At 41.4% G+C, this 18,494-nt stretch overlaps 3 protein-coding genes and 2 non-coding genes across 5 annotated transcripts; 1 reads left to right on the top strand and 4 right to left on the bottom strand.

The window, feature by feature from the left end:
• Positions 1-3,798: 3,798 nt before the first annotated feature.
• LOC103995456 (actin-depolymerizing factor-like) lies at positions 3,799-4,796 on the bottom strand. Its single transcript, XM_009416428.3, has 3 exons — positions 4,668-4,796; positions 4,258-4,523; positions 3,799-4,154 (listed from the first exon to the last, which is right to left on the bottom strand). Exons 1-3 carry the CDS (start codon positions 4,668-4,670, stop codon positions 4,004-4,006), a joined length of 420 nt encoding a protein of 139 aa, XP_009414703.1. The 5' UTR covers positions 4,671-4,796; the 3' UTR covers positions 3,799-4,003.
• Positions 4,797-6,321: 1,525 nt separating this feature from the next.
• On the top strand, positions 6,322-13,439 carry LOC135653131 (copper-transporting ATPase HMA5-like). Its single transcript, XM_065174657.1, has 6 exons — positions 6,322-6,758; positions 8,937-10,313; positions 10,479-10,733; positions 11,967-12,089; positions 12,285-12,764; positions 12,938-13,439. The coding sequence occupies exons 1-6, from the start codon at positions 6,420-6,422 to the stop codon at positions 13,352-13,354; spliced, it is 2,991 nt and encodes a 996-aa protein (XP_065030729.1). The 5' UTR covers positions 6,322-6,419; the 3' UTR covers positions 13,355-13,439.
• On the bottom strand, positions 8,247-8,319 carry TRNAK-CUU (transfer RNA lysine (anticodon CUU)). Its single transcript has one exon. It is a non-coding gene; the product is annotated as a tRNA-Lys (tRNA).
• On the bottom strand, positions 8,463-8,535 carry TRNAK-CUU (transfer RNA lysine (anticodon CUU)). Its single transcript has one exon. It is a non-coding gene; the product is annotated as a tRNA-Lys (tRNA).
• On the bottom strand, positions 13,388-15,683 carry LOC103996317 (pentatricopeptide repeat-containing protein At5g39350). Its single transcript, XM_009417566.3, has one exon. The coding sequence runs from the start codon at positions 15,530-15,532 to the stop codon at positions 13,523-13,525; it is 2,010 nt and encodes a 669-aa protein (XP_009415841.2). The 5' UTR covers positions 15,533-15,683; the 3' UTR covers positions 13,388-13,522.
• Positions 15,684-18,494: the final 2,811 nt, after the last annotated feature.

Here is an 18,494-nt window from a genome sequence, read left to right as displayed (position 1 = left end):
CAAATTATGTTATATTTCTTGCTATATGAATCGTAAAACTATGGATTTTTAATAGAGTATATTAATTAAATTTGTCATGGAGAATTTGATCCGACTTACGAATTACTGTATGAAATTCACATTGAAGATTTTATTGGATTAAAGTAAAGAATTAAACCTAAGCTGCTTATATTTTAGTAAGTTTTTCTTCATTATACATCTTTTTTATATAAAGTGTTGGTGAAATAATAAGTCATTCAATGCATTTCTTATTGCATTGCCATCTGGAGTTGTATTGTCCAAGTTAGCTTATAAAACTAAAAGGTTACTTGGAGAATTAGATGTTAGGTATACAAAATTCATGCATGCCATAATAACTGCATATTATAAGTATGCTACAAATCTACATACAAATTTAATGACAGACATGTAAGTAATAGATGAAGCAATAAAGTTCTATGTTATTTTTCATTAATTTCAAGACTCCAAAAGTTGTTTATATGAGATAACATGAAGAAGGTGAAGAGAAATATAACCTTCTAAGATACTCTGCAGACTCTATGGCTTGGAGAAATTTTAAATATCAATATCCACACTTTGTCTCTGATTCATAATAATAATGTTTGGCTTGGATTAGTAGTTGATGGTTTCAATCCATTTAGAATAATGAGCATAACATATAGGATATGGCCAGTTGTTTCAGTCATATATAATTTGCCTCCAAGGATGTGTATAAAGCAAACTTTCTTGATTTTATCAATGCTTTTATTCCCAGACCACTGGGACTTGGAAATGATATTGATGCATATTTGATGCCCTTAATTGAATAGGTGAAAAAATCATGGGAGAATGATATTGATCCATATGATGCATTGAGCAAAGAAATCTTGATGTTTCTGCATATTTTGGGTAACTTATCTAAGTGGTACACTAAAGATAAATCAGCATGTTTTTATTGAAACTTTAACACTTGCTCAAAATGATGGAAACATGGTGGAAAGTATTGTTATATGTTTTGATACAATAGACACTCTCTCATTAAATACAAGAATTGAGATAAGCTCATGTTCAACCATTTGGCACAATAATTTTGGACCAACTTGAGGGGAAATTTTTTATTTAAAAAATATATTTTTTAAAAAGAAAAACAGATGTGATGTATATTGAAAAAGATATAATAATACCTTGCACCATAATCTTGATGTGATGTATATTGAATAAAATATATGCTATAATGTGCTTAGAACATTGTTGAATCTTGATAGTAAAATAAAAGACAATCTAAAGACATGGCTTGATCTTCAATAAATGAGAATAAGACATTAACTTCACCCACAATAATGTGATTTAAATAAAATATATTTATCACATGCTTGCCTCTCAATGTCAACATGAGAAAAGGATATCTTTTGTGAAGTATTAGAGGGAATCATAGTTCTAGATTGCTATTCTTCCAACATATTTCATTGATGAAAAATTTTAGGACTCGAGAGTTATGTTTATCGTATATTGATTATCGTACATTGATGCAAAATCTTTTACCAATAATATTACGAGGTGTTTTGCCTAAAAAAAAGTAAGATCAATCCTCATTAAATTATGTGGATTTTCAAATATTGTATTCTATGGTTCTTAATATTAATGAGCTAGAGAAACTATAATTTTGAATTACGATTACTCTATGTGATATCGAAAGAATATTTTCACTATTTTTTTATAATTATAGTATACTTGGTTATTCATTTGACAGAAGAGATAAAAAATTGTTGGATCAGTGCATGATTATTAGATATACCCAATTGAGAGGTAAGAAAATAATTATATATTATTTATCTATTAATAATTTAATATATAATTTGATTTATACTAATATATTCAATTATATTAATAGGTATCTTTGCACATTAATTATATATTGTTATAATATAGGACCATCTCCTTTAGATTTTGTAGTATCCAAATCTCATTGTTTAAGATCTATAACCATAGAAAAAGATTAAAAAACTTAATAATTAAAAAAATAAACAAATACTCAATATATGAAAGAAATGTGAAGTCAGTTGCAAATACTTTTAGATGAAAGAGCTTCTTGAATAGATGATATTGGTAAAATAAATAAAAAATTATCATGAGTTCTTATTTATGTATCTAATAAATAATATTCACTCTTTGTATGCGTTCGACTTTGATAGAAGTTCTAGGAAGCATATCTTTTGTAAATTTTTTGAAATTTTGCTACTCAAAACTTGGAAAAGAAATGTTATTTGTTTGTATTTGTATATGAAATTGGATGTACTTGAATTATGATACTATGGTTTTTGTATAATTTGATATGGTTAATGGAAGAATATTATCTTTGTTTTGCGAATTATGAGCAACTATTGTGTGTGTGTATGTATGTATATATACATGTATATGTATATATATACATGTATATGTATATATATACATGTATATATATATATATTATATATATGTATATATATAATATATATATATATATATATATATATATATATATTATGAGCAACTATTGTGTGTGTGTGAAGCTTGCTAATTCATATATACACATCTCTGTGTGTGTGTGTGTGTGTGTGTGTGTGTGTGTGTGTGTGTGTGTGTGTGTGTGTGTGTGTGTGTGTGTGTGTGTGTGTGTGTGTGTGTGTGTGTGTGTGTGTGTGTGTGTGTGTGTGTGTGTGTGTGTGTGTGTGTGTGTGTGTGTGTGTGTGTGTGTGTGTGTGATGATGATGATGATGATGATGATGATGATGATGATGATGATGATGATGCCTGATGAATCTGTGTGTGTGTGTGTGTGTGTGTGTGTGTGTGTGTGATGATGATGATGATGATGATGATGATGATGATGATGCCTGATGAATCTGTGTGTGTGTGTGCGTGTGTGTGTGTGATGATGATGATGATGATGATGCCTGATGAATCTGTGTGTGTGTGTGCGTGTGTGTGTGTGATGATGATGATGATGCCTGATGAATCTGTGTGTGTGTGTGTGTGTGTGTGTGTGTGTGTGTGTGTGTGTGTGTGTGTGTGTGTGTGTGTGTGTGTGTGTGTGTGTGTGATGATGATGATGCCTGATGAATCTGTGTGTGTGTGTGCGTGTGTGTGTGTGATGATGATGATGATGCCTGATGAATCTGTGTGTGTGTGTGTGTGTGTGTGTGTGTGTGTGTGTGTGTGTGTGTGTGTGTGTGTGTGTGTGTGTGTGTGCGTGCGCGTGTGTGTGTGTGATGATGATGATGATGCCTGATGAATCTGTGTGTGTGTGTGTGTGCGCGTGTGTGTGTGATGATGATGATGATGCCTGATGAATCTGTGTGTGTGTGTGTGCGCGTGTGTGTGTGTGATGATGATGATGATGCCTGATGAATCTGTGTGTGTGTGTGTATGCGTGTGTGTGTGATGATGATGATGATGCCTGATGAATCTGTGTGTGTGTGTGTGCGTGTACGATGATGATGATGATGATGCCTGATGAATCTGTGTGTGTGTGTGTGTGCGTGTGTGTGTGATGATGATGATGATGCCTGATGAATCTGTGTGTGTGTGTGTGCGTGTACGATGATGATGATGATGATGCCTGATGAATCTGTGTGTGTGTGTGTGTGCGTGTGTGTGTGATGATGATGATGATGCCTGATGAATCTGTGTGTGTGTGTGTGCGTGTACGATGATGATCATGATGATGCCTGATGAATCTGTGTGTGTGTGTGTGCGTGTACGATGATGATGATGATGATGCCTGATGAATCATTTTCTTGTAGGCAGGTGATAGAAAGAATAGATGTAATAAGAAATGCAAGAACACCACAAGCGACTTCAAAGATGTTCAAGCACACACATTAGAGTTGCATACAAAGAAAGGCTTTAGACGCACTCGATGGATTTGTGATCCTCATTTTTTGAAAGCAATCATTGACATGGTTGAAGAAACCTAATTTCATCATCATCAGCATCGGCTACTGCACAACTCAGTACCGGATGAAGGTCCCGAGTGGAGAATGGGTTATAAAGCTCGCCCTTTCACGATATCAATGCTCATCTCACTAGGTTCCGTGGCCTGCAACTCCACTTGTATGCCATCAAGCTCCCTCTTGAATCTGTCCTTGGAACTGGCATACAGCATCTTGCTCCTCACCTTTGATGCATCAGGAGCCCTGCATGCAAGCGAAGAAAAGTATACAGCTCCCGAGTCAGCAACCTGCAGGCAGATCCATGGAGCGCGGTCGTTGGTGATCCTTGTTCTGTGCACTTCCTTACCAAGAAATGAAGAAGATCTTGCTCTTCTGGCAGTTCTCGTCGGTGACGAAGTCGAAATCGAAGACGGCATAGCGGCACTCGTTGGGTGGCAGGGATGCGGTGAGATCGTCGTAGCTATCGTCGGGCTGGCCGAGCTTCTCCACCGTCACCTGCTGCAGCTTCTCGTTGATCTTGAAGACGATGAAGCGGAAGTTCCTCTTGGCCTTCAGCTCCAGGAACTTGAGCTTGCACTCATCATGCACCGCCATTCCCGACGCCGAGTTCGCCTTGCCAAAGCACAATGCATATCATTAACCATCATCCCATACAATGAAGAGACATCTCTGAACGTGCACGAGCTGTTTGTGATGGAAAGTTCGACCCATGCATGGAGTAGTCGCGAGAGAGAGAGAGAGAGAGAGACTGCTTACCATGCTTTCTTCGCGGTGAATGGGAAAAGAAAGGAGAAGGGGTGACGGGGGAAGGGAGGAAGCAGGGATGCATAGGGAGAGGAGGACTTAATGATGTTTGTGCGTGCGGGAGGAAAAGGTGGGAAGGAGAGATTGGACGGAGGGGAACGAAGGTGAGGCAGCAGCTCAAGGAGCGTCCACAAAGGGCCTACATTTTGACCTGGTCAACCATCCATTATTAGGAGAAGCCATATGTTATTTGGGCTATTCTCCTTCACCAACTCAGCTTTTCAAATTCATTTCATCTAAGATTTATTAATTAATATCCCAAATAAGTTATAAAGCTAAATTTATGGTGTGATGCACAAAAATTATCATGATAAGAATTTTAGATAAATACAATATTAAATTTAAACATTTCATGGTGTATTTTTTGGTGCAATAAATTGAATTCTTATTAGAAGAACCAATTACTTTTGTTTTTGTTTTTGTTTTTATGAAATTAATTGATGCATACTTGACTAATTAATGACTTGACTTCATTGATAGTGATAGGGGTAAAAACTGATTTGACATAACACCCCGAGATTTGACGTAATACACCCCCACGTCAGTCACCCCTGTGCGGAACACTGCCCCAGGGAGCGAGCATTAACACCAACGCGACATGCACCCACGCCCACCGTACCCAAACGACCTCCTCGGTCGATCCCTCATGACCGGCCGAGATAGGGGGAGGCGTCGACTGATACTCTCCATACCCTGCAGCGGCTCGACCTTCCACGCAATGCCCACGACGACTGCAGACGCCCTCAGAGGTACGGCCCTGCTCCAACAGGATGGCACATCAGGTAACATCAAACCCACTTATAAATATCCCCTGGCTCCCAACGGGCAGGGGGGAACACGATCTCACTCAAAACTCCACTCCGAGGTCACGGCTAAAAAAGTTACTTACCGTAACAGATAGTAATATATAGCTCCTATTCCTTGGTGATAAAAATTGCTAGATAAAGGTAATTTCTTTTACGCAAAAAAAAAATTGCAAACTTAATGTTTCATATGAATTTCATTATCTTCCATATTAATCGATTAATATTTATATTATATTATATTCATTATCTTGTGATAAAACTTAGTTGATTAGTTCTAAGACTTAGATCTAATCCACCACAGTTTGGCTGGAATTTTGTGATGATTCAGCCCTGATGCAAGAACTAAGATTTGTCATAGTCTAAATCAGGTCCAAATCAAACAGGTCTGGATCATGTTCCAATTATATAACCTCTATAGCGACTTGCATTATTGCAACAATTATTGTTCAAGCCTTATTGTGCTATTCATCTAATATATATATATATATATATAAAGCAAATGGCCAAATCAATGAACCCTGACAACTTTCAGGGGTGACTCGGTTCTACTTAACAGTGTTCGGTTCACCACGCAAAGGCCCATTTCATGCCATCACATCTCATTTATTTCTGTAGCATGATTGAATGATGTGTAGTGGATGATGATGACGCCATCGTTAGCGTGTTGGGCTTATGTGCGCGTCCACTCAACTTCCACGGACGTAACGGAAAGCCGAGAAGCCCTTTAAGTTGAGGTCGACTCTAAGCCCATCTGACAGCTTTGAGATTCACATAGTCGGCCACGTACGGCCGCGATCCGTCGAGTCGAGTACTCTCTTCTATAAATGAGTAACGGCTTTAAAAGGAGACGAGCTTCAACAGCGCGAAGTTGGGGCGGGAAAGGAGGAGGAGAATAGTGATGAGTAAAGGAGTGCTGATGTCGTGTCTTGGCGGCGGCGAGGGCTTTGCCTCACGGAGCCTCTCGCCGAGGCCGCACTACCCTTCGATGCCCAGGTATCCCAAGCGGAAGCCGACGGCGGCCGGGGAGGAGGAGAGCGGTGAGGAGGATCTGGAGGCGACGTCGAAATCGGTGGCCGAAGAGAAGCGGGTGGCGCTGTTTTCAGTCGTTGGGATGACGTGCGCCGCGTGTGCTGGGTCGGTGGAGAAGGCGATCAAGCGGCTGCCTGGGATCCACGACGCCGCCGTCGATGTGCTGAACGATCGGGCCCAAGTCATCTTCTATCCCACTTTCGTTTCGGTGAGCAATCTGTTTCTCCTACTATTTCCCCTTTTTTTCTCTTGATATTTCTTTGATGATAAGGGCTTGAGGAAGGGTTATTTGATTTGTCATGCTATATGAGATCAGCCGGTTGTGATCGTTGTTTCCTTGCTTTTTCCTGTGAATTTGCATTTCATTTGTTATTAATTCCTCGGGTAATTGCTGGATGTTTAAGTTAGGTGTTGCCATTGATGGATTCTTAGCTCGAATCATAGGGTTGTTTCTGAACCAGACTTATATTGTGATCGTGATGTACCCAAGCACAAATAATGTTTGGTGCCAAACCACATACATGACCTAAAAGTTACAAACTGGGTAAATCCGACTCCACAATGACAGATTCTCTGTTTCAGTTGTTTAGCCCTCATATCTCTTTTGTGTAAATGAGTCATATGAAGGAGCTTTAAGGCCTTGATGCATCACCAATTGAATAATTGGCAAGTTTGTGTTATGTACAGAAGAAGATCAGTTTTATTCATTTGATGCGCATGTTATAGATGATATAAAAATAGCTCGGTATTTTAGATGAGAGTTTCTGGAATTTACAGATCTGGAAAAACTTGAGATAGGAAAGAACCAACCAGTCAGTAGGCTCTCCAAGTTGTTCATTTGAAGTGGAAGAAGGTATTTTACAATCCTCTTTATAATTTGAAATCCTGTTTGTAGGCTTACAGGAATGCAAAAGTTTAGTAAAAAGCAAAATAGGTCAGCAGTTTATAGGTCAAGGCTGAGAACAGGAAGCTAAAATCCATCATAGAAAGGGATGAAGAGTGGCTCATTTATTTAGCTTGAGAGTAAACTGAGTTTTGAGGTGCAAATAGTTGTTCCTTGTAGTTGGAGCATGAAAGCCAATGGAACTTTTTGGATGGTTGCATTCGAAGGATATGGTTCTGGTGAGGGCCAGATGGTTACTTCTGATTACATGTATTATGCTTACCACAATGCACAAGATAGGTATCGTGTGTTAAGGACTGTGATAAAAGATCCTGAATTGTGAGAGACACTTCTATGAGGCTTGTTTATGCTAATCTTTTAGCTCTGCATAGAAAACAAAAAACTCATGAAAATATTGAATTCTTGGATTGAGGATTGGATAAGAATGGTTGAACTCACAGTCTGAATAAGTTTAGAAGATCATGGAAATCTAAGCTAATGTTAGATTGGTAATGTAAGGGAATGATTGTGAATTTATATATGATTGGACCTACTCCTATTATATATATATGAATTTATTTTGAAATAAAGGTTAAATATTTTTCTGGTATAAATTTATACAGCTTGTAGGCATGAAAGCAACACCCCATAATTGAGTTCAGCTGGTGGTTTGTGGAGTCATCAAATAGTGATATGTTTGATGACCAACTCTTTTGGTAGCTCGAATTGTAACTCAACAGTGAATAGGATTCCTATTTGTCTGTCGTATTGCTTTTTAGAGGGTTAATGGACTCATCGCCTAAAAAATAACTTCGCCCACCGTGGGGCTCGAACCCACGACCACAAGGTTAAGAGCCTTGCGCTCTACCGACTGAGCTAGACGGGCTTGAGTTCAGCTGGTGGTTTGTGGAGTCATCAAATAGTGATATGTTTGATGACCAATTGTAACTCAACAGTGAATAGGATTCCTATTTGTCTGTCGTATTGCTTTTTAGAGGGTTAATGGACTCATCGCCTAAAAAATAACTTCGCCCACCGTGGGGCTCGAACCCACGACCACAAGGTTAAGAGCCTTGCGCTCTACCGACTGAGCTAGACGGGCTTATATCTTTCTTTCATTGATAACTTATTTCTAGGCTTGACACTATTATGTATGAGTTTACTGGCACTACTTATTCCATTGATATCACTGAATTAAAAGTCTTCTCTGTTCATATTAAAAACTACGTAAGGGCCAATGAGAAGTTAACATTATAGTTGACATAGCATAGTTGTTGGAAAATCAACTTCAGTTGAACTTTTTTTGTTTCTTTAAATAACTCTATTGACAAGATAACACCATTGACAGATAAATAGCAGCACATATTAGATGATTTTAATTCAACCTTTACATGCCTCATAGACAGTTTAATAAATAACATGTGCAGTGCTAGTGAAGCCTTGTCTTCCATACCAATTGCAAGCTCAATTTTCCTTACTGGCATGGGTGCGCTCATACTGCAGGAGTACACAATCAGGGAAACCATAGAAGATGTTGGTTTTGGGGCTGCACTGATTAAAGTCGAGATGAAAGAAAAATCAGCTCTTACACACGGACTGCACATAAAAGGAACGACTTCTTCCTCAAGTAACATTGAATATGTTTTGCAAGCTATTCCTAGTGTACAGAAAACTTCAGTGGCCTTGGCAACCAAAGAAGCAGAAGTTTTCCATGATCCTAGGTTTGTGAGTGCCGACCAACTCAATAAGGAAGTTGAAGATACTGGTTGCGGATCTATATTTGTCACCACAGGGGAAGATATGAACAGAATAGAACTCAAAGTTGATGGGACATTCTCTATTTCTTTGGTCACAAGTTCTCTTCAATCACTTCCCGGAGTTGATGCTATAGACATTGATCCTGCGCTTCATAAAATTACCATATCTTACAAGCCAGATCAGACAGGTCCACGGAATTTCATTGAAATGATCGAATCAATTGGGTCTGGACATTTGAAGGCATCAATATATCCACAAGTTAGGAGAAAGGAACTTCACAGGTATGACGAGATAAAGCAGTATTATCGATCCTTTCTTTGGAGTTTAGTTTTCACCATCCCGGTGTTTCTCACGTCAATGGTGTTCACGTACATCCCTGTCTTTAAACAAGTTCTGGATGAGAGATTAGTGAACAAGTTGAGCATTGGGGAGCTTTTGAGATGGATTTTATCCACTCCTGTTCAATTTATAATTGGTCGAAGATTTTACGTCGGTTCATATAAAGCATTGCGACATGGATCTGCTAATATGGATGTGTTGATTGCTCTCGGAACCAATGCAGCGTACTTCTATTCACTATACTCCGTGCTGAGAGCCGCAACTTCAGCAACCTCTATGGCAACTGATTTTTTTGAGACTAGTTCCATGCTTATATCATTTATCCTTCTGGGGAAGTATCTCGAAATTTTGGCTAAAGGGAAGACATCAATGGCCATTGCTAAGCTCATGGACTTGACACCTGAAAACGCAATATTACTGAGCTATGACAATGAAGGAAATGTGGTAAATGAAAGAGAGATAGATAGCCGGTTAATTCAAAAAGATGATGTCATTAAAGTGATGCCTGGTGGGAAGGTAGCTTCAGATGGATTTGTTTTATGGGGTCAGAGCCATGTCAATGAAAGCATGATAACTGGGGAATCAAAGCCTGTTGCAAAGAGGAAGGGGGATACTGTCATAGGTGGTACCGTCAATGAAAATGGTGTATTGCATGTCCGTGCCACCAATGTTGGATCAGAAAGTGCACTTTCACAAATTGTTCGTCTTATCGAATCAGCTCAAATGGCTAAAGCGCCCGTTCAGAAGTTTGCTGATCGCATCTCTAAATATTTCGTTCCTCTGGCAAGTTATTATGCATTTTCTTCTTCTATTCTTTTACCATTAGTTGAATATTCTAGTAATTAACTCGCTTTTAATAATCCTTATGATTTTTGTTCAGAAGGTACATGTTGTTTCTAATGAAATGACTAAATATACCATCTATCATAACCTGTTTTGCATCTGCAGGTTATTGTTCTTGCAACATTCACTTGGCTCATATGGTTCTTAGCGGGAAAGTTCAACTCCTACCCAAAATCCTGGATACCATCTTCGATGGATAGCTTTCAACTGGCTCTTCAATTTGGAATATCTGTGATGGTGATAGCATGTCCATGTGCTCTTGGCCTTGCGACTCCCACCGCCGTCATGGTTGGAACAGGGGTAGGTGCATCTCAGGGTGTGCTGATCAAAGGGGGACAAGCGCTGGAAAGTGCGCACAAGGTACGTCATGTAATCCATTCTCTTCCCGTGTTTGTGACTATACCTGCCAATCACGAATGTTTATATAGCATCTGTAGATATTCAATGCAACTGGTGATTGGTTTCTGACATTTCGTGGTAGAACATCTATGGCATAACGAGAACAAATGAATGTGTGTCCTTGCCTCATCCTATCAAAGTGATCGATATACTGCTTCCACTAGAGAACCGTCGTAGCTTCACAGCATATCTCTGTTGTTCCATTGACTTGCTTGTGTAGTGGAGCTAGCTTTCAACCCCAATTACATGTTGCAACATGAACTTTCATGGATCTGGGAATTCCATGAAACTTGGATAGAAGCTTTTGTGAGGTTTTTGCCCTCACAAAAACTTCACAGCATATCTTTGTGTTCACAACATGTTGCAACATGAGCATCTCTAGTAACTGAATAGAAGCTTGGAGAGTAATCTTCCATTGCACTGCAACTACCCTTTTGTGAGGTTTTTGCCGTTTCCTTTCCTTTCCTTTCCTTTGGGTCTTTTGTCTCTTTGGAATCTTTCGTTACCCTGCGATCACCTCTCTGAGTATGCTATTGCAATTTTTTTGTACCCACCTTTCCTTTTTAAGTTTCTCTCTTAGCTTTATTGCGTCTCTTCGTCGCACTAAAACACGAATTATGGTCTGCGTCGTAAAGAACCCACTACAAGGTGTACAACTTTTAGGGGCATCTAAAAGACTAACTACGGTGGTTGTTGTGATGGTTATGTATTTGGATTGCAGTGATTGATAATGTAGCTTCGGAAGTAGAAAACCTTCAACGATGACACGGTGAAAGAGAGATTTGATTTGCAACGATGGATGGATCAGAGATCTATAACTAAGAAAATAGTGTGATCAGGTCCTTAAGGTAGAAAATTCAATTACGATGAGAAAGAAAGCCATACGAAAAAGAAGGACAAATATACGTATAACCTTTTCACTCACTCCGTTTGGAGCTGAGCTTTCTGGAACTTTATTTTCTGTGAACATTTTAGCTACTTTCAGTAGTTCATCCTCATGAGTAAATTGTTAGAAGCATCTGGCATCTGGCATCTGCAAGAATTTTCATTTTAAGGATTTTTGGCAGCAAAATCTAAGCTTATCTGCTGTTTCTAGAAATAATCATGTCATACATTTGATGATATCGCCATTACAGTTTTTCGAGTTTGTGAATTTTTTGAAGTATTATTATATATAACAAAATCTATTTGTAGGTGAACTGTGTTGTGTTTGACAAGACGGGCACACTTACTACCGGAAAACCTGTTGTTGTCAGCACACGGCTACTGAAGAACATGGTGCTCCGTGACTTCTACGAGTACGTGGCAGCTGCTGAGGTAAAACCTCGTCCTCTATATGTTAAAGGTAATGCTAGCATAAACTTTAGTGGATCATATGCCGCATTTTGGTAAGAGTGTTTTTTATTGGAAGCCATTTAAGCGATGTCTCTCAGTTGATTTCCTTTATGTCAATCCATATTTAGTGACAAAACTTTGGTCGACGTCTTAAAAGAGTCTGCCAACCCTCGACAGGTTAACAGTGAGCACCCCTTGGCAAAGGCCATAGTTCAATATGCCAACAAGTTCGGCAGAGACGAAGTGAACCACGTTTGGCCTGAAGCACAAGACTTCACTGCAATCACAGGCCATGGTGTCAAAGCCTCGGTTGGGAACAAACAAGTCATTGTCGGGAACAAGAACTTGATGGTGGAATCAGGCATCGACATCCCTGCCGAAGCCTCTGAGATCCTTGCAGAAACTGAGAGAATGGCACAAACAGGAATAATCGCCTCCATCGATCGTGAAATCACTGGAATAATCGCAATATCCGATCCACTGAAACCTGGTGCTCGAGAGGTTATCTCCCTTCTTAGCTCCATGAAGGTGAAAAGCATCATGGTAACAGGAGACAACTGGGGTACCGCAAATGCGATCGCAAAAGAGGTCGGAATAGACACTGTTATGGCAGAAGCAAAGCCAGATCAAAAGGCCGAGAAAGTAAAGGAACTTCAGGTACTTACCACCATATAAGTGCACACTATTCTTTCTTTAACGATCATAGAGTTGTATGTATGTATGCATGTAGATTCCTACACCGTCATTCAGGTTTCTCACCTATTTGGAAGAAGGTTGTTCATCTTTCATAGATCTGCATTCATAAAATATTTGATTTTTTTCATGTGCAGATGTCTGGTTTTACAGTGGCAATGATTGGGGATGGAATTAATGACTCACCAGCACTTGTGTCTGCTGATGTGGGGATGGCCATAGGTGCTGGCACGGACATCGCAATCGAAGCCGCTGACATTGTTCTTATGAAGAGCAACCTGGAGGATGTAATAACTGCCATTGATCTCTCCCGGAAAACCTTCTTTCGGATCAGTACGAACTACGTGTGGGCACTTGGTTATAACATCGTCGGCATACCGATCGCTGCCGGAGTTCTTTTCCCGTTCACTGGATTTCGGCTGCCGCCATGGGTTGCTGGTGCTGCGATGGCAGCTTCTTCGGTCAGCGTCGTCTGTTGCTCTCTCCAATTGAGGAATTATAGAAGGCCCACAAAGTTGGACACACTTGTAATGAGTAAAGTAGTGGTCGATTGAAATATGCTCAAGTGATTTTAGTTTCCAGATAAGTTCACCATAATGTAATTAGAATTCTTCATTCAAGTATTTGTCTGTGTGCAAATCATCATTAGTGATCAAAAATTAACTTCGCCTTCAGGCACAAGTGAACAGAGCGGCACAGGAGGAGGAGCGGAACTGCCTACGCTACGCTTGTACTTTCCTCGCCTCAACTAAGCTGCGTCCAGGTGCTTTCCTTAGCCCTCTTCTAACCATCATGCTTCTTACACTCTCCACGTCTTCCCACCTCCCAACTGCAGCGTAAATGTTCCCCAGCAGCACATAGTTCCCTGTGTTCTCCGGCTCAATCTCAAACAACCGTTTCGCAGCTAATTCCCCCAACTCCACGTTCTCATGGATACCACAAGCTCCGAGGAGAGCGCCCCACACGGCATGGTTGGGCTCAAACGGCATCCCGGCGATCAACTCGTATGCTTCCCGCAGCCGCCCTGCTCGGCCTAGAAGATCGACGACACAAGCGTAGTGATCCGCGTTCGGTTTCACGCCATGGGCGTTCGACATTTTATCGAACAGCTGCAACCCCTCGTCCACCAACCCGGCATGGCTGCAAGAGTAAAACATAGAAGTAAATGTAACCTCGCTCGGTGCCACCCCCGACTCCACCATCCGGTCGAAGAGCCAAATGGCGGTCTTGGCGTGGCCGTGCATTCCGTAGCCGGCGATGATCGCGCTCCAAGACACCAAGTCCTTCACCTGTAGCCCACCGAAGAGTTGCCAAGCCACGTCCAGTTTGCCAGCCTTTCCATATACGTCGATCAAGCCGGTCATGACCTCCACACTTGCTGTGAAACCCATTCCGATCAAGCAACCATGCAGGTTGTCCGCTTGTTTCAAGTCTGCTGACTCTGCGTAAGCCGGAAGGAGGCTCAAAACCGTAGCAAAATCCGGGCGGACTGCTTCTGCCAGCATTTGCCTGTAGTACTTGATAGCATCCTCTGCTTGACGATTCCTCGAACACCCTGAAATAACCGCATTCCACGTAGCCGTCCTTCTCGAACCACTCGAGAAGACCCTCAAGTACAAGTCCGTGCCGCTGCATTTTGCGTACATGTCGATGAGAGTGGTCTCCACGATGATATCCGATTCGAGGTGGAGCCTAATGCATGACCCGTGGACGCACTTGCCATGGGCGAGCGACGGCAAAGCGGAGCAAGCAGAGAGCAAAGAGACCATCGTCACCGGGTTGGGTCTCACCCCCACCGACTGCATCTGACGAGAAAGAGCAAGAGCTTCGCTTTCGCGTCCGTGCAAGGCATACGCCCCTATCATCGCGGTCCACGCGACGACATCCCTCTCGCACTGTCCGCCGTCGAACACCTTTCTCGCCTCCTCCAAGCACCCACACTTTGCATACATGTCGATTAACGAATTCCGAACCCTAGAGCCCGCATCGAACCCTCCATCGTCCACCAATTTTTGGACGAACCTCCCTCTCCGCAGATCCTTCAGATGAGCACAAGCGGGCAGCACAGACACTACGGTAGCCTCGTCGATCCCCACGCCAGCATCCATCATGCGGTCGAACACCGCCAATGCCTCCCGGGCAAACCCATTACGGCAGCATCCTGCGATCACCGTATTCCAAGAGACGATGCTCCGAGCGGTCATCAGATCGAACACCTTCGTCGCGGCGTTCGTGTCCCCGCAACTCATGTACATGGCGATAAGACAGTTCTGCACGTACTCGTCCGCGCCGAACCCGGAAGCCAGAGACTTGCCGTGCACCTGCGCACCCAACCGGCGCAGCGAGAGGTCGGCGCAGGCCTTGAGCGCGAAGGGGTACGTGAGGTAATCGGGGGAAAGGCCGGAGAAGACCATGCGGGCGAAGAGGCGGAGGGCGTCGAGGGGGAGGCCGGACTGGGCGTGGCCGCGGATGAGGGCGTTCCAGAGGAAAGGAGTCCGGCGGGAGATTCGGTCGAACAGTTGGCGCGCGCGGGAGGGTTGGCCGGAGAGAGAGTACAGAACGACGAGCTTGGAGAGGAGGAGGCCACGGCGAGGCGCGGAGGAGAGGAGGCCGCAGGAGATGAGGAAAGCGTGGAGCTGGGCGCCCAGGCGGGAGGATCTGGAGCGGATGAGAGATTGGAGGAGGGGGAGGCATTGGTTTGTCGATGGGTGTTTGAAGAATGACCCATACATCCAAATCGCTCTCTCTTCTTCTATTACAAGACGCTTTGTTTGTGGAATATCTTTCGATTACCAAAGGCCGAAAAGCCAAACAGGTGCAACCCAAAGGTGCACACAAGACTTCTCGGGCGCGTCAAAGATGGCAGTGGAAACGAGTCCTCTCTTCTAACCGCATCACAGTTTTGTAGGTATTATTTGGTCACACCACACCACACCTCCTTTTCTTAACAATATGCTCTTAATTATGTGTCAAATAAGTGTTTTAGTATGATTCCTTTTAATCATAAACTAATATATGTAATAATAAAGGATGAAGATGGGATTTGAATCTATAATCTTAATTTTCAAAGGGGTAGGTTTATTATTTAAAAAATTAATATTTTTAATAATAAATAAATATTTAAAAAAATAAAAAAAAAATATGATAATAAATAATAATCTTCTTAATGATTATTAAAAATATTTATTTCCTATTTTTGGGAAGGACAACGGATAGGAACGCCGAGAGAACGAGTGATATCGTCCCGTACCCATCAACTGTTCGACGAAAAGTGTGATCGAACACGACCACTCCCGACACGGTCCGGTAAGATCTCGTGATTGCTACCCGCAGGCACCGCAAGGGGACCGTATCCCGTTCGTCTTAAGATGCATTATTAAGCTTCTTTCTCTACCGACTCAAGAGACCGGGCAGGCAAAGCATCGAACACCTTGTCGATCGCGACAAAAACGCCACTCGGCGGAACTCGAATGGCCAAAACAAAGCCCACGCCTCGCTCCGCGCGGCTCGTCGCGCTGTTCACTGCACCACCCTCCACTTCCGAGTAGTAGGCAGCAGAACACCTCGCGAAGCCACAGCTAGTCGTCTTATCGTTCTATATTAGCCACCACAAGATGCATGGCTCGACGTGTCGTCTTCTCCGACTAACTCCACCAAACCACAGCCTTCGACGTCCGACGTGTCGTCGCCTCCGCCTCGTGTGATCTGTCGACCTTGACGTATGAAGGTAGATCATCTTCTTTTAAGAGTACATCAAATGTACATAAAGAGTTCCGAAGACATGCTGTGGCTCTCTCAGAAATAATAATAATAATAATTCACACTCTTTGATCATAATAATAATTCACATAACGTGACTCTCTCATTTATTGTTAGTAAATAGTTACGTTGTGGTCGAGGTGTGAACATGGTTTGATCCGATCCCAGATGCGCAAGGTCGCCCACATGGATGCTCGGGTGGTGAGGGTGAGCGTCGGGTCGAGTTCAAGCCTCGTCCCTCGAGCACAGTCTTCTCTCTTAACGAGTGGCATGCTTCTTCGTGGTTGAGCTCCTGCACACAGGTCGAGATCGGGAGGGGGATTTCACAACCCGACCCCTCTGAAGCTTAAGTCAGCTTTTGGTGGAATGAGATAGAGTTGAGTATTCGAAGTGTCTGCTTCTCCTGATTAAGGAGGGTCAGCTTTTATACCTGCGGGGGATGAGTTGGTCGTACAGGGTCAATTCACTATGGCTGGCTCCTCGGGCGATGGTCGACTTAAGCTTTTGTACGAGCGTGCGACCGACCTGCACGGATTGGCATCGCGCAATGCCACCTCGAGCTTTTCGGGATGGTTGTACCGTAATGATGTCGTTTGTACGGTGGGGCCAACAAGCGGCTACCCATCACGTGTGTACTATGCATCATATCGTACTTGAGGTTCCACGTCTGTATCGTGTGTCTGCTTGCCTGGGTCCACGTGGGCGATGACAAAACATATCCTATCAGATAAAAAAAACACTAAAAAGTGAAGACAAAATATGTTAGGGTGAATTTTTGAAAAAAAAATATATCTCTTTTTGAGCTTTTCCCTCTTTCATTTTCAGAATTTTCAAACAGCATTTATTTTTTTTAATATCTGAAATATTCTTTTGTATGTGTCAACCCGATCTAATTATAATATTTATTACTATTACTATGTTTTTAGCAATACTAGAAAAACACTATAATGTAATAAAAAAATAAAATAGTCTTTTGTATAAATTTTATAAAAATATTATGTTTTATAATATTTTCATACTAAGTTAAGAGTGTTTTCAACAAAAATACTTTGACACAATGTTTTTGCTCTCAGCAATATTAGGAAAACATGGTAACATAATATTTTTATCCTATGTTATAGTATTTTTCAGGTATCATTAAAAATACTATAATGCAATAAGCAATATTGTAACTTGATCGATTCACACTATCGATCGGTCTATAGGGAAAAAAAAAGAAAAAAAAAATAGTTAGAGATATTTTAGATATTAGATAAAAATATGGATGGTTAGAAAATCTTAAAAATGGAGGACACTTTATGAGAAAAACAAAAAAAAAAGATTATTTTCAGGAATTCACTTAATAGGTTATCGACCATAAAAGAAGCAAAAAAGAATAATATCAATTATATAAATTGAGTGATAGCATACAATAAGAAACTTCCAACATAATAATAAATGAGCGCCGGTGAGAGTACAAAAGCAATTAACGACATTCCACTTTATGATGTCGACGGTTGTTTGTTCTTTGATCTGATTTATCGAGATTGTCTTTTTCCTCTCACTCTTTCCTTTTTTATGTTTGTTTAAACACGTAATACTACAAATCTCACAATAAATTATAAATCTTTTAATAGACCCATCTTAATGGCATTCTAAAATCTTATCACCCCTTGGAATGCTATCACATATCAGTTTGATTAGTATTATAACACCCATCCATCCATCTCTGAACCATATCGACAATGAGCCTAAATTTTGGTGGTGTCGATCAAATGCGTAGATGTGATCGCGTGTGTCGATTGCAGCCTGCCACCTTTCAAGCTGGGATTGGTCAGCGTCGACGTGGATTCGTATTACGTTGAGTCTTCTGACGCCATAAATTTCCGACATGAGTAGTTTTGAACAGCTCAGCCATACATTACTATTACGTGGGCTCTAAGTAGCCACGTCGGC

The sequence above is a fragment of the Musa acuminata genome, chromosome BXJ1-4 (assembly GCF_036884655.1).
Source record: "Musa acuminata AAA Group cultivar baxijiao chromosome BXJ1-4, Cavendish_Baxijiao_AAA, whole genome shotgun sequence".
Taxonomy (NCBI): domain Eukaryota; kingdom Viridiplantae; phylum Streptophyta; class Magnoliopsida; order Zingiberales; family Musaceae; genus Musa; species Musa acuminata.
Note: the sequence above shows the minus strand (reverse complement) of the source record. Positions and strands in the feature narration are given on the sequence as shown.

What these genes read in the sequence shown, in the direction of transcription:
- LOC103995456 (XM_009416428.3), bottom strand. An exon ending in AAGATCTTCTTCATTTCTTG is followed by an intron (nt 4,155 to 4,257) that starts GTAAGGAAGTGC and finishes GCTTGCATGCAG; the next exon opens with GGCTCCTGATGCATCAAAGG.
- LOC135653131 (XM_065174657.1), top strand. Translation starts at nt 6,420, where the DNA reads ATGAGTAAAGGAGTGCTGATGTCGTGTCTTGGCGGCGGCGAGGGCTTT. An exon ending in AGTACGTGGCAGCTGCTGAG is followed by an intron (nt 12,090 to 12,284) that starts GTAAAACCTCGT and finishes AACCCTCGACAG; the next exon opens with GTTAACAGTGAGCACCCCTT. An exon ending in AGAAAGTAAAGGAACTTCAG is followed by an intron (nt 12,765 to 12,937) that starts GTACTTACCACC and finishes TTTCATGTGCAG; the next exon opens with ATGTCTGGTTTTACAGTGGC.
- LOC103996317 (XM_009417566.3), bottom strand. Translation starts at nt 15,532, where the DNA reads ATGTATGGGTCATTCTTCAAACACCCATCGACAAACCAATGCCTCCCC.